Source organism: Podarcis cretensis, assembly GCF_951804945.1.
Source record: "Podarcis cretensis genome assembly, chromosome: 2".
In the NCBI taxonomy this organism is placed as follows: domain Eukaryota; kingdom Metazoa; phylum Chordata; class Lepidosauria; order Squamata; family Lacertidae; genus Podarcis; species Podarcis cretensis.
In genome coordinates, this window is record NC_137171.1 from 91,397,305 (window position 1) to 91,411,713 (window position 14,409).

The 14,409-nt window shown below is 43.8% G+C and overlaps 1 protein-coding gene across 1 annotated transcript in view; it reads right to left on the reverse strand.

Moving 5' to 3' along the window:
- The window catches only part of LMCD1 (LIM and cysteine rich domains 1), a 55,924-nt gene that overhangs the window by 16,980 nt on the left and 24,535 nt on the right, over positions 1–14,409 (reverse strand). Inside the window, exon 3 of the mRNA XM_079963876.1 lies at positions 8,257–8,512. Coding sequence (XP_079820002.1) covers positions 8,257–8,512 — 256 coding nt within the window. The remainder of the gene's footprint in view (positions 1–8,256; positions 8,513–14,409) is intronic.

Sequence of the window (14,409 nt, forward strand, 5' to 3'; positions counted from 1 at the left end):
AAAGATTACATTCAAGTGGTTGCCAAAATTTAGCTGGCTAAAAGCCATGGAAAGGCAAGCTTGTTAACAGTTAACCACCAGCTGCAATGCCTTATAAACCCACATGTAGCACACAAACAGCACTTGGGCGAGATGTTAATGATTCTAATTTAGTGCTGGGGGGGGGGGGGGGCGGGAAGAAAAAGAAAAATTACACATGGTTGTATACAGTCTGGAAGGTCTTCCATTTTCCCTTCTGTAAAGCCATTAGTTAACCTTAAGTAAAGCTAATTTATAAATCAGTACTTTGCTAACTTTACACCTTTGAACGCTGCCCCACCTTGCAATGTCTACTGCTTTTTCGAGTGCCAAACAGGAGAGCTGGTGGCAGGGGGTGGCCACCAAGTTCAGTGGCCAGTAGCCAACTCATTTTATTACTCAAGCACACAGTCCAATGCTATTCGGGGAGGGGGGGATGAGAAAAGTCTGCACTTTATTTGGAGACCTGTGTTTCAAATCTAACAAAGAAGTTCGTAAGTAATCAAGTTAGCCATTGGCTTGTAATTCATAGCTGGAGACAAAAGGCTGGTCTCATTCAAGATTAACATTTGCAAAACGGATGCTGAGAACTTTCAGTGCAGTTACCATATTTTTCACCCTATAGGACGCACTTTTCCCCATCCAAAAATGAAGGGGAAATCTGGGTGCGTCCTATGGGGCGAATGCAGGCTTTTACTGAAGCTTGGAGAGCGAGAGGGGTCGGTGCGCACCGACCCCTCTCACTCTCCAGGCTTCAGGAACACATCCGCAGCCTAGGCAGCCCTGTGGGAGTTCCCGCAGGGCTCCCTACGCTGCGGATAGCAGCCTGCCGCCCAGCGCGAGGGGCGTCCTGAAGCAGGGCACCCTGAAGCAGAGCGCCCCTGGCACCGGGCAGACATCCGCAGCGTGTTGGAGCCCTGCAGGAGTTCCCTGCAAGGCTCCCCATGCTGTGGATAGCAGCCTGCCGCCAGGTGCGAGAGGCACCCTGAAGCAGAGTGCCCTGCGCACCAGACAGACATCGGCCAGCCCCACAAGCTCGGGGGACAGCAAGGAGGCGCAGCGCCGCCATCCCGCTGTTCCTCGACCTGGTTCGGTTTCCCCGACCTGTTTTTTTTTTTTTAGGGGTAGGGGGGGGAATAAAGGAAAAAGTTTTTTCCTTTATTCCCCCCACCCAAAAAAAAAAAAAAAACCTAGGTGCGTCCTATGGGACGGAGCATCCTATGGGACGAAAAATACGGTAATCTCTTTATGGAACAGAGTTTAGGAGAGAGAGAGAGATTCTCTGGCAGGGACCTTTTCCCTCTTGTAGTGTGACTTGTTGGCCATTCACTGTTGTTTTTTTTAGAGACCAGCTTTCAGGAGAGTTCAGTTAATTTCCACCTTGGTCAGCACTTGCCTAATGAACAGCACAACTGTTAGGGTGTATATTAAACACCTCAGCAGGCTTGTATTGCTTGTTTGAAACATGCAACATAACCCACTAGTGCTTTGCAATTGAAGATCTGTTCCCCAAATGTTTAAACAATATGCCCAATGCAGTTACACAAGCAAAGTCTGACAGCGTGAGACCTCTTGTGACTGATTAAGTACAATGTTTGTATAGCACAGCTATCAACTGGCACACAAAAGAAAGACAGGCCCATTTCATTGCATAAAACCAGGCCTGTGCAAATTCGCGGGGAGCTTTAAAGTGTGGGTGTGTGCCTGAAATGCAGCACAAATGCATGTCTGGGTGAGCCCTAAAATTATAACCATTATCTATGTTAGTTTTTTATTTTAAAAAGAAAGCTGCTTCATCTCAAGTCAGATGGTCAACTAGTTCAACATTGTCCATGCCAGCCTTCCCCATCTGACTGGTGCCCTTCTAGTTGTTTGGGATTACAATTCCACCATTGGCTACGCTGGCTGAGGTTGATGAAAGTAAACCCTAAAGCAACTAGAGGGCACAGTGAACAAGGTGAACACCACACAAGCAGTCCTTCCTTCCTTCCTTCCTTCCTTCCTTCCTTCCTTCCTTCCTTCCCAGAAAGTAAATGCTGTAACCAGTGATCGATTAGGTGCGACAAAAGTCATTCCAATCCACATTTGGGCAACTCGTGGCCTTTACCCCTGTTTGGACAAACTGCCCATACAAAAATGGATGCAAATGCTTCCAAATTGGGAATGGCTACCCAGCATGCCTCACTGAGGGTTATCATGGGCGTCTTCTTCCTCTCAGACAGAATGCCGCCATACATCTGCTAAACCAGCAGCACAACACAATCTTCTCATAACTGAGGAAAAATTGCAGAAGTTTAAAACATATGCCGAAACAACTTGCTTTTACTATATTGGGCTGGCGGGGAGAAGCTCATGAAAAGAAAATTATTTTCACTATTTTAGGAGATAGTTCCTTCAGTTATTTTATGAACTAATTTCCTTTTTACCCTCAGCATGGCCAGGGATAATGGGTGCTGTAGACCACAAAAAGGGGGGGGGCAGAGGAAATTGAAGGTGGAGTCTGCAGCCTGTTTCACAGAGGTTATTTCCCTTTCCCAGCCCTGCAGGACCAGGAGGGCACCAAATTGGCCACCCAGAGTTTAATCCATCACCTTACATTGAGGAAATGTCCTTATTTTTGGTGTACTCTGCCTCTTAAGCTGTTGAATCGTATCACTTTCGCTTCCAAATCCCTCTTGGTATGTAGAACAGAGTTCTGGGAAACAGCTTAGAAATCAACTTAAGTCAGTTTGAAGGTGAAGAAAAAAGTATTTTTATTTAAAGTGTAGATATCACGGCACGCAGCTAAATCAAATCTTGCTGGCTAAACCTGTTCCAGATATCTTGAATGTATTTTCATGTGTTCTCACAATTGTATCAAGTCAGCCAAGTCCAAATACTGGGCATGGAAAGGAATGCTGGACCTGATTTTGGAACTTGTTAGGCTCCAGTCAGATGCTGCAGAAGATTATGCTATCAAAGCCACCGATGGTTCAATTGTAGTATTTGTGTTTCCAAGTTGCAAACAATATGGTCCCATCTGCACAATAGCTTTAAAACAGTATTATACCACTTTAAAGAGTCATTCTTTAAAGGAAAGTGTAATTTGTTAAGGGTGCTGAGAGTTGGTGGGGAGACCCTATTCCCCCTACAGAGCTACCATTCTCAGAGTGATTTGACAATCATTCGTTTTCCCCAGGGAACTGTAGTTCTTTAAGGGGAATGGCGAGGGAAGTGAAAACTTTACAGGATTATTTGGGGGAATCCATGACTGCTTCAAGTGGTGCTATAGTGCTTTAAATGCAGCTGGAGGCTAGATCTGGCACATTCCTTATGAATGTACTTTGGGTTACATGACATATTTCAGAAGTGCTGGATATGAAAGGTTTCATCGCTATGCATGAGGGATAGAGTAGAGCACTTGAATGAATAAATGAGACCGATTCTCTCTGTGTGTCAAAAGTTATTCCCTCCTATGGAAACTAAAAACATCTAAACAGTCAACAAGAACCCAAAACTTTAAGGATCACAGGAAAACGCAACCAAAACACAGATAAAACTCTAAACAAAACATGTAAACTGTAAGTATTAAATAAATGTACTCGAGTTAAAGGGCACTACTTGTTTTCACAATGATAGGATATCAAATTCCTGAGCTTCACGTGCCTATATATAGAAAGAGAATAACAAAGGTATTTATTGTGGTCACAGAAACTTTATTGAGGGCTTAAATAACTTCATCAACTCAAGTAAGTAATTAAAACTTGTTCCTAGTGACATGAAGAAAACTTCAGTGCTGTATTCAACTAAATTTCTGAGCACAATTCAAAGTGTTGGTGCTGACCTTTAAAGCCCTAAACGGCCTTGGCCCAGTATACCTGAAGGAGCGTCTCCACCCCCATCATTCTGCCCGGACGCTGAGGTCCAGCGCCGAGGGCCTTCTGGCGGTTCCCTCATTGCGAGAAGTGAGGCTACAGGGAACCAGGCAGAGGGCCTTCTCGGTAGTGGCGCTCGCCCTGTGGAACGCCCTCCCATCAGATGTCAAAGAGATAAACAACTACCTGACATTCAGAAGACATCTTAAGGCAGCCCTGTTCAGGGAAGTTTTTAACGTGTGATTTTACTGTATTTTTGGTTTCTATGGAAGCTGCCCAGAGTGGCTGGGGAGGCCCACCCAGATGGGCGGCGTATAAATAATAAATTATTATTATTATTATTATTATTATTATTATTATTATTATTAATTGCTGTGCTAGTGGAAGCCTTTGGAAGAATTCCTGCTACCTTAATGGGACTTTCCCAGTCTCCTCCTCTTCCTGTACATGCCCTGCGCCAGCTCCAAATCTGCTCTGGAGGGCTGGGGGAACCCACATTACACATTTAGGGGGTGCATGGGGGGAGGAGAGGGGGAGAAGGTTCCACTGCACAAGAAAAATCCTTGCAGCTAACAGAACTTCTGCCTTAGTGCTGTTGAATACAGCCCTAAGAGTGGCAAGCCAACTGAGTTTTACTTAGAGTAAAATTAACGTACCTGTCAGCTATGTCCGTTAACTTTAGTGGGTCTACTCTGAGGAGAACTAGCATTAGTTCCAATCCTATGTCTTGGCCACTGCCCCCCACTTGAGGAAGGACTGGAGATCGGGTTCGAAATGACCATGTGCAAACATGCCTAATGACCACCTGAAGCAAATCTATGAAATTTTAAGGGAAGAGAAGTAGTGAAGTAGTGACTCTGTGCCTTTGATCCATCGAAATGTTGAAGAATGCAAGACTTGCTCTTGTTCATTTTTAGAAACATATATAAATTCATACCCATATCTGAGGATGCATGCCAGTGTTGTAGCAATCCATATTACAAACCTTCAAAGTAGAATTCTTATCCCAAACTCTCTCAGTCCATCCAACTGTGCTACAGAGAAACGTAAACTATTTGTGCATTTGGAAACCGAGGGTTGTGTCAAAATTGAAGGTGTTTTAGAACATAAGAGCAGCCCTGCTAGACCAGGACAAAGGCTCATCTAGCCAAGCACTCCATTCTCACAGTTGCCAACCAGGTGCCCATAGGAAGCCTACAGGCAGAACCTGAACAACAGGTTCACATTTGCAGTATTTGGGAAAATAATCTTTTACTTTCCACCTCACAGAACTAGCCACCAAGTACCCCAAATAAGAAAGGGACGCAGGTGGCGCTGTGGGTTAAAGCTTCAGCGCCTAGGGCTTGCCGATCGAAAGGTCGGCGGTTCGAATCCCTGCGGCGGGGTGCGCTCCCGCTGCTCGGTCCCAGCGCCTGCCAACCTAGCAGTTCGAAAGCACCTCCGGGTGCAAGTAGATAAATAGGGACCGCTTACCAGCGGGAAAGTAAACGGCGTTTCCGTGTGCGGCTCTGGCTCTGGCTCTGGCCAGAGCAGCGATGTCACGCTGGCCACGTGACCCGGAAGTGTCTTCAGACAGCGCTGGCCCCTGGCCTCTTAAGTGAGATGGGCGCACAACCCCAGAGTCTGTCAAGACTGGCCCGTACGGGCAGGAGTACCTTTACCTTTACCTTTACCCCAAATAAGATTCTCATAATATGCAATGAGTAAGCAGCTATTGACTACTGCCAGGTGGGGGACATTTGTGATTTATTATTCTAGATTCTTGGGCTACCTACCTCAGCTGTCATCATCCACTGAACCATCTTACACATTACACAGTCAGTCCCACAGCACCGTATTAGTTACCAAGAGGACTGGGCCAATCCCAGACCACTTTGTCCGTGTGTCTTGCCCTCTTTTCAAGAGCAACAGATATATTTTGGGACTGAGGCACGCTGCAGGAGATTGACAGGTTTCCCAAGAATTCCAGTTTCATTCCTTTCATGTGACAAAGAACTTTTACAAACAGGGAGGTTTGAGGTGAACTGTAACTTTAGAAGGTCACCCAAGGCAACTCTAGGATACTTGCTTACATAAGGCTCTTCTTATTGCCCTCTGTCTGTTCTTGAGCATCTCCATCTCTTCATGCTAGTCAAGGATAGACAACATACTGGGCCATGGTGAAAACATCTGGCCTTGGAAGTCCAGGCCATTTATATGAATGGTTTAGCGGAGAAAGCAACTAATGTCTTATAAGCTTCTAGGTGTAAAGATTGATAAACGACAACTCTGTTATGTATGCAGTGGTTAGAGTGTCAGACCAGAACCTAGGAGTCCAGGGTTCAAATTCCCACTTCGCCATGAAGCTCACTGGCTGAGCTTGGGCCTCTCAACCGAGCCTACATGACAGGATTTTTGTGGGGATTAAATGAGGAGGGGGAAGAACAATCTACACCACACTGAGCTCCTTGGAGGAAACAGTGAGATATAAATGCAATAAATAAATAAATGTTATGTATCTTACTATATAATAAAACTGTAAAGCTGTCATCAAGCTGCGGTTCATGTGGCCACCTACTGGACAGCAGGTGGGCAGTGCAGTCAGGCAAGTGAGTGATTGGACAGCCTGGCCTGTTCCTCTGTGAGCTGTCTCTGCCGTGGTTTGGCTGAGCTGTAAGTGGAGGAAGGTTTGCCTCAACAGGTGAGCAAACGAGCTGCCAAAGCTGGTGAGAAAGAGGTAAAATGGAGGTGGACGGAGCTGGGCAGGTGGGTAGGATCGGATCAATTGGTGTGGACTTTTCAACCTGTCCTGTGCTTCTCCTGTCGTTGCCCCCACTGGCATAGGGATGGGGAATGAAGGGGAGAAAATATTTCTCCTCTTTATCCACCATCCAATCTCCCACTGCTACTGGAGAAAATAGCCTACATTTTCTGGCTTCCCACAGCAGTGGCAGTGCAGTGGGGCTTAAGGAGGGCAACAAACGTGGGGTTTGGGTGATCAGCAAGGCGAAGGGCGATCCCTCCCCTCCTCCTCCAAGGTGCTATTTTGTGGGGTCTTCTGACCTTCCAGAGCTAGTGTGGGGCATGTGCAGGAGGAGAGGGGAGAATGCCCCACTGTTTCAGCAGGAGCACCGAGTAAGTTGAATTTACTCCCAACTTCTTGAAAACTAGACCACTGAAGGGGAAAACTCCTCCTCTTGTATCTTACGCCCTACCAAACATCACATATTAATCACATGGGCTTCGAAATTAATACAGTACTGAATTCCATGTTGTTCAGCAGATTAATTTGGGAGGGAAAATTCAAAGGCCTCAAGCCATATATAAAGAGGAAAAGCACACCATTCTTCAGATCCCCCCGCCCCCGAATGCACAACATACGTAGCCAAAAAAGAGCCATTCATTCCTACTAGATTTTTCAGCACTAAACATTTCAAGCGAATGTGCTGCCTCAACATTATTTACTAATCAAGAAACAAGTAGCAGAGATATCTTTCTGGTAAAAAAAAATAAAAAATTGGTGCTTTCTCAAGTTTCCCCCCCTTTACAACAGCACAAATGGTCCCAGGAGGCAATAAAAATAAATTGCTTAGGGTGAGATATGACTGCAACTCATCCTCTATGCAGGAGATTTTGAAACACCATAGATTGATACTAGATCTGAGCTTCTAGTTCCATGTATTAACCATGATTAAAAACAGTCGAAGACAAGGATATGCAGGTCTTGATTCAAAATTCATCTGTCTTTAAGTTTCTCACAGCAGCTGCTTCAAAAGTCTTGGTTATGACCCACAAAACCCTATATGGTTTGGGTCCTGGCTATCTGAAGGACCATATCTCCTTATATGAACCTGCCTGGGCTTTGAGATCTTCTAGGGAGGCCTTTCTCTCAGTCCCACCACCTTCACAGGCATATTGGGTGAGAAAATGAGAGAGTGCCTTCTAGGTGGCTTCTCCCAGATAATGGAACTCCCACAGAAGGCTAGGCTGACCTCCTCTCTTACTTTCCTTTCACTGACAGGCAAATACTTTTTTGTTCTGACAGCCTTTGGCCACTGACTGACTGTTGTGGCAGGGTCTCCTGAGGGTGGGTATTGCACTGTGTGCATGTGTGTTTTTTTCAAATGGTTTTAAGCATTTTCAGTGCTGTTTTAATAGGGTTACCTGCATGGTGTGTTTTCAGGTGTATCTGTTTTAATGTAGGTGGCAAACCCACCTTGTGTGCTGCACTGAGAGAAAGGCAGGATATAAAATCAGTAAGTTAAGAAGATGTGAGAAACGGGGTTCAGGGTCGGGGGAAAGGGACACACAGTGGAGATGCTAAATCCTGTAGCAGCTATCGAAACCCTGTGTGTTTTGGAAAATTTCAAGTAGTCCTTACATACAATTAGGTGAGTGATCTTACCAGCTTCTGAGTCAGTCCAGGTGGAGCCCATTCGTATGTAATAGTGTTAAATGTTGGATCTTTCCGAGACACGATAGGATTAGTGATAATCATACGGTTCCTTTTATAGATGCGAACACCATCACCTCCTTTCACCCGGGCAGTTAGCGAAGAGTATTTCGAATCGGAGAGCAAGCGGCCAATTTTCCGATCATCTTCTGCATCGGAGCTCAGACTGTGATCTTCCTGGCTGCATTTACATGACTTGCATATTTTCCTGTGGGAGACAAAATGAGGTCACCCTTTGATATAAGCTGAACCCCAAACAGGCATGTGCTCTTTTGGAGGCTCAGGAATGAACTTTCAAAAACACTGAAGGTTAAATATTGAAATGGATCATGGCGTAGGACAAAAGACCTTTGTTGGCAAGAACTCAATTTGTAAGCTGCAGACTAATGGAATTTGCCATGGTGTGGAATATAAAACTGTAAAAACCCACACTGCAGAGACCCTGGAGAATCAGCCTCAGGGCACAATGACCAAGTGTTCCTTCTAAGCTGCTGTGAATACAGCTGGTCAGTTACACAATTTTGGAAAGAATCACCTGAGAGATGAGGACATGAGTCTCACTGCTTTGTTTATTTAATGCATTTATATCCCTCCTTTCTTCCAAATTGGAAAAGAACACCCGAGTCTTCAATATCCATGTACAAACCCAGTGTTATCACGCAAGGTGCATTATTTTCTGATATTTTATATAAGAATGCATTCACAATTTTTCCACTGCCCTGATTCCAAAGCTAAACATATGATTTCAAGGGATTTGGATTCAAGCAGCAAAGTCATTTTTGAGTGCATTGCCTTGGCAGCTAGGTTTAAAGGCATCTGATATATGTAAATAGCTTATTGCAGAATTGCACAGGAAATATGGGCGTAAGATTCTTTGAAGTCAAGACTAAATAAAATAAAATAAAAATAAAAAGATTGTGGAAATTTCAGTTTATAAGATGGGGTGGGTGAAACAGAACATACGAGTGTCTTGGCTGCAAATTGATAAAATTAAGCTGTAAATTACGAATTCAGGGAAATATAATAGTATTGTTACCCTGCTCTTAAACATTTCTCCTTTACTGGAAGACTACAATGGGAGAATGAGGGTGGTTCAGAGCTCTATGGCATGAATGGGTTTGTCATTAGTGTATCACTGCAACACATCCTAGGATGAGGTAAGATCAAAACATACAGACTTGAATGTTTAGTCAGTGTAGGTTATGTCAAACAAAGACCCCCCCCCCTCAATACATCCTGTTGTGATATCTATAGGCCTCTTGAGTCTCTGTGCTATTTCCCCTTGCCCCAGTTTCTTAAGAATATAAAGCATGGAAATTGTTATATTTGGGAGCAGGGTTATATTTGGGAGTATTCACATGGCAACTGGCCCTATTGGATAGAACTCTTATCCAACAGGCCTTTGGGGCACAATAAGAACAACATCACAGACTTCCCTTGATCTATGTGACTGGGCCTTGTACCGTTGGTCCACTGTATGCAGCTTAGAATCTTTGAAAGCATGAAGTGGCTTAGAAATACTTTTTAATAAAACATTAACTCACTTGCTTTTGTACATGCATTTCTATAATTAAAGGCCTGCTGTGCTTTGTACCATGCCTTAACTTTGCTTTAAAGGCTGTATATTTGTTCTTAGATGCTCTGGGCTCTTGTGAGATGAAGTATTGGGACATAAGAAATAAAAACAGCAACATGTTTGCATTCACAGTACACGGCTGATTCTAAAACAGAGGCAAACCACCATCCCCACAATATAAAACAGTCATCTACAATACGTCTAAGCATACAAATACACATGCCAGGGACTTGAAGCTCTGTCGAGGGTATGCTCTGTGGCATAGTGCTGCATAATCTGGGCAACGAATCACATATTTTAAAATCATGTCACGGGTCTGCCACCAACAGACCTCCTCCATTTTAAGTTAGTTCCCGTCTCTGCGATAGCAGCATTTCTGATCCCTCACAGTGATGTGGTCACATAAATAGGTTTCTCTGCTCCTTATCATTGGCTGACACTGGAAGTGGCTGAGCAATATGCCATAGTCAGTGAGGTCGCACAGTGAGGTCACAAGGCTAGCAACACTACACATTGTGGAGAAAGGAGAACCTTGATACGGGAATGCAGTTTGGGGCACCAGCTCCACAAGATGCATTGTGTGTGCTTTCCTCTTTACAGTGAGGCAGTTCAGCTACAATCTCTCAGTTGCCTTGACATAAAAATAAGACAGGAGCGCTTGTAGTACAATAACACACACATCCTCTTTCTACACTTCTGGCATTGTATTCAAAGTCTTTGTTTTATTTCCTTCTCTTCTCTAAAATATTCTTATTCTTAATACCCTGGTAAAGCAGTACCAATCTACTGCTGTAGGGTTGGGAGTCCAACCCCAGAGACCTATGGGGTCTAAGGGATTCTGAAAGCTCTGGGGGATTTGCCAATAGCCAGTGCTGGCAATTCTGAGGCCCAGGTCTTCCTATGGAATAGAGAAGCATGGTGGGCCGTTGACACAATTGCACCCAAGTGCTCCCTTTGGCTCCTTGAAGTTTAAGCAATCCCCTCATTTACTAGGGAGCTCTGGGCAATGGAAGCAGCTGGAATGCAAAGTGGTAGGAAGGGTGAGTGAACACACATAAACATATATTCAATCAGATACTCGCGATCTTAAAGTAAGGGTGAAAAGAGATTTAAGGGCAACGCAACAGAAATGCTTTCAAATCTATATGTATGCAAAATACACACTAATTGAGGGAAATTATTGAACTGCAGGGAGTTGCATGAGATGGGGAGGTGTAAAATCAGCAAATGTCACCTCTTATGCTACTGGACACATTTGTTGTATCAAGAACTGCTCTGCAAGTGGAAAGGCGGTGTTGAATTTTCATCCATTATCTCCTCTTAGCAGGACTGCCCCACCCATGAGGCAAGGTGAGATGACGCCTCAGACAGAAGGATCAACAGGGGCAGCAGATCTTGACATCAGTCTTTATTCTGTACTTGTTCATGATGTAGTTCTTCACTCGCCCCTTATTCCCTGGTGGGGGAGGCATCATTTGGGGTTTTTTCCTGAGGCACCAAAAAGTATTGGTCCAGCCCTGCCACCTAGTTTTTATAAGCATCCATTTCTCCCTTTGGAATTATACAAACCAAGGTCATTCTAGCCTCTAGAGGAACATTTACAGTTAATGTCCACAATTATCCACTAATGAGTTAGATGCAATGTTCCAGGATGGAGTCCATTTGAAGAGATTCTTCAAAGGCTATGCTTTGTGTGGAACCACAATAAAAATATGAACCCAGCTCAGATTTCAAACAAAACAGACAGTGAACACACAAATAGATTTTCGGCAGTGATAAAAGAGTAATTTTCAGAAAATAATTTCAAGAGCCTTTCCAGTGCCAAACAAAAAATGACATTGCTGTGCCCAGTAGGAGGAAAGTGAATGGAATATACTTAATAGTTTGCTAAATAGCCCCCATCTTGATAGCAAATAAGGAGAACAGGGTTTATTAAACTGTGTTGAAATAATTAGATCTGGAAGCCAGTCTCTCGCAGATGTAGGGAAAGGTATTACAGTGCATAAATCCACATGCAGCATAAAAGGATGCTGGATGGTAAGTTAAGTATAATTACTTTGGCATCTTGCCCTCTTCCCCCTGTTGTGCACATAAAAACCAGTCATGTGGTTGCTCTTCTCCAATTGGCTGATGCCACAGAAGAATGTCTGTTTTCAACCGGCCTTGCCAAAGTTCAATTCAGAAGGAGTACTAGGATTACAGCGTGAGGGCAAATGCTTTCTTTTTAGGATCCCTGATCTCTTCTACTCCCCAAGGAGCATTACATCAGGGTGATTACATGTCATTTATGAAAAAAAGAAAGAAAGAAAAAGCATGCGGAGGCTTGGGTGAGGGGGAACCACTGCAGAGAACTGAGAAACTATTTCAATGTCTTTCTACAAATTCCAGTCTACAAAAGTCATTCTTTGTCCTAAATAGGTTCTTTAAAAAGGCAGAGTGTGAGGCAGACTGTTTAAAAGCATAGATATCCCTATCTGCAGGCACCTCTCCCTGGAAATCGTTGTCTCCAGTTCTGACCTTAGCAGAGCAGTACATGAAAAGAATGAACAGGGCTGGTGGTGCTGTTATTTGCCAAGGTAGGGATATGGAGGGTGAAAGGGTGATAAGCTTAGAGAAGCTCCAGATCTGTGGTGGCATGATGCAGGTGCCGCTGGAGCTTCCATGTCCACATTGCCATCTTACCTTGTCCCATTGTCATCCTGGCAAGTAGCAGCGGAAAGAAGTGCTGATGCTTCGCCACCACCCAACTTACTGAACCTCACTAAAATCAATCTGCTTGAGGAGTTGGGCTCTTCTCTCTCAACAATGTCTCTAGAAATGCACAGACCTAAATATTGAGATGTCATTTAATGCACAGCCTGTCATACTGGTGGCAATCATTTTGAAGCTTGGCTAACAGATTACAGGACCAGATATTACAGAATACAGCACTGCAAATATTATAGGATCTAGGCCAGGGATCTCTAACCTGACTGGAAGTGGTCTCAGGCTGGGTTCTTTGGAAGCCTATTGGTTAGAGAGTGATTTCATGTATTGGTTGTATAGATTGCTGGCTTTGTATATTGATCTGTGTATTTTAATAGATTGCCTTGGAAACGCTTGGGTCAAAGGGTGGAATGGATCACAGGAAATGCCAGGGACTGACCCCTGGGAACCTTGCGCATGTGTTCTCCCACTCTGCCCTAGTCACAATACTATGATTATTCCCAAGTAGCTAAAGCGTTTGGGAAGAAAAGATGCAACCGAGACAGCAGCAGATTTATAGCATACTTGGCATGGGAACTTGGATCCAAGCTGTTTTAAAATTTTATATGCCTTTGCTTTGCAGATCAAGAGACTATATTCTTTCAGATTTTATATATTTGCAGACCATTGCATTAACAGCAGGTAACACCATCATGGTTCTTAAAAAGTGTTTCCTGGCTTCACAGTAGCCTTAATGTAAGGGAAGCAGAGCATGTGTTTTTGTGTGGGTAGGATGATATATTGGCACTATTGCTTGTAGCAAATGGAACCAATATCCCAACAGCTCTAATCCAGATCACTCCTTTTAAAAGCTTTTCTGAAACCACATCTCAAAAGTAGTACACATGGTAAAAAAAAAAAAGATTTTTGATGAAACGAAATTCATCTTTTTTCAATGATATATCACTTGTAGGTAATGCAAATATTTGGCACTGAATTTTCTATGATTTCTTGCACAGAGCAGAATTTGGAGGAAGCTATACTCAAGGAAGTCTGAGTAGATGCTAAAGGGAAAAAATCCAGAGAAGACTAGCATCTTGAAAACCTCTCTGTATTATGATGCTCTATTGTACTAAAAGATAAAGGTGAAAGACCCCTGGACGGTTAAGTACAGTCAAAGGTGACTATGGGGTTGCAGTGCTCATCTCGCTTTCAGGCCAAGGAAGCCAGCGTTTGTCCACAGACAGCTTTCTGGGTCATGTGTCCAGCATGACTAAACTGCTTCTGGTGCAATGGAACACCGTGACACAAACCAGAGCGCATGGAAATGCCGTTTACCTTCCAGCCACAGCGGTTATCTATTTATCTACTTGCACTGGCTGCAGTACAGAATAATCAGATTGCTCCCCACCCAGAAGAGTGGAATGTGGTTGACAGTACTTAAAAGAGGACCAAAATAAATACCATATTTACTTAAGTCTAATGCGCCATCGAATCTAATGCGCACCTCAGTTTTCAGAACCTTGAAATAAATAAAGGATTTCCTGGCGAATGTAAATGCGCCCTGGAATCTAATGTGCACCTTAATTCTTGCAACATAATTGGGCCAAAAAAGATGAGCATTAGATTTGAGTAAATATGGTAAATAAAAGTCCCTGAATATCTTTGATGTGAGGAGAAGGAATACTCTCCCAGCTCTTTGCCTTAGTGGTGAACTGGAAGTGTGAGTTCAAGACATGAATATCTATGGCGCAATAATAATATAAAAAAATGGGCAAGGAGGAGAGAAATCCAGCAATTTTTTTTTGCATAAACAAGAGAGAAGTACAACACACAGATGGAGG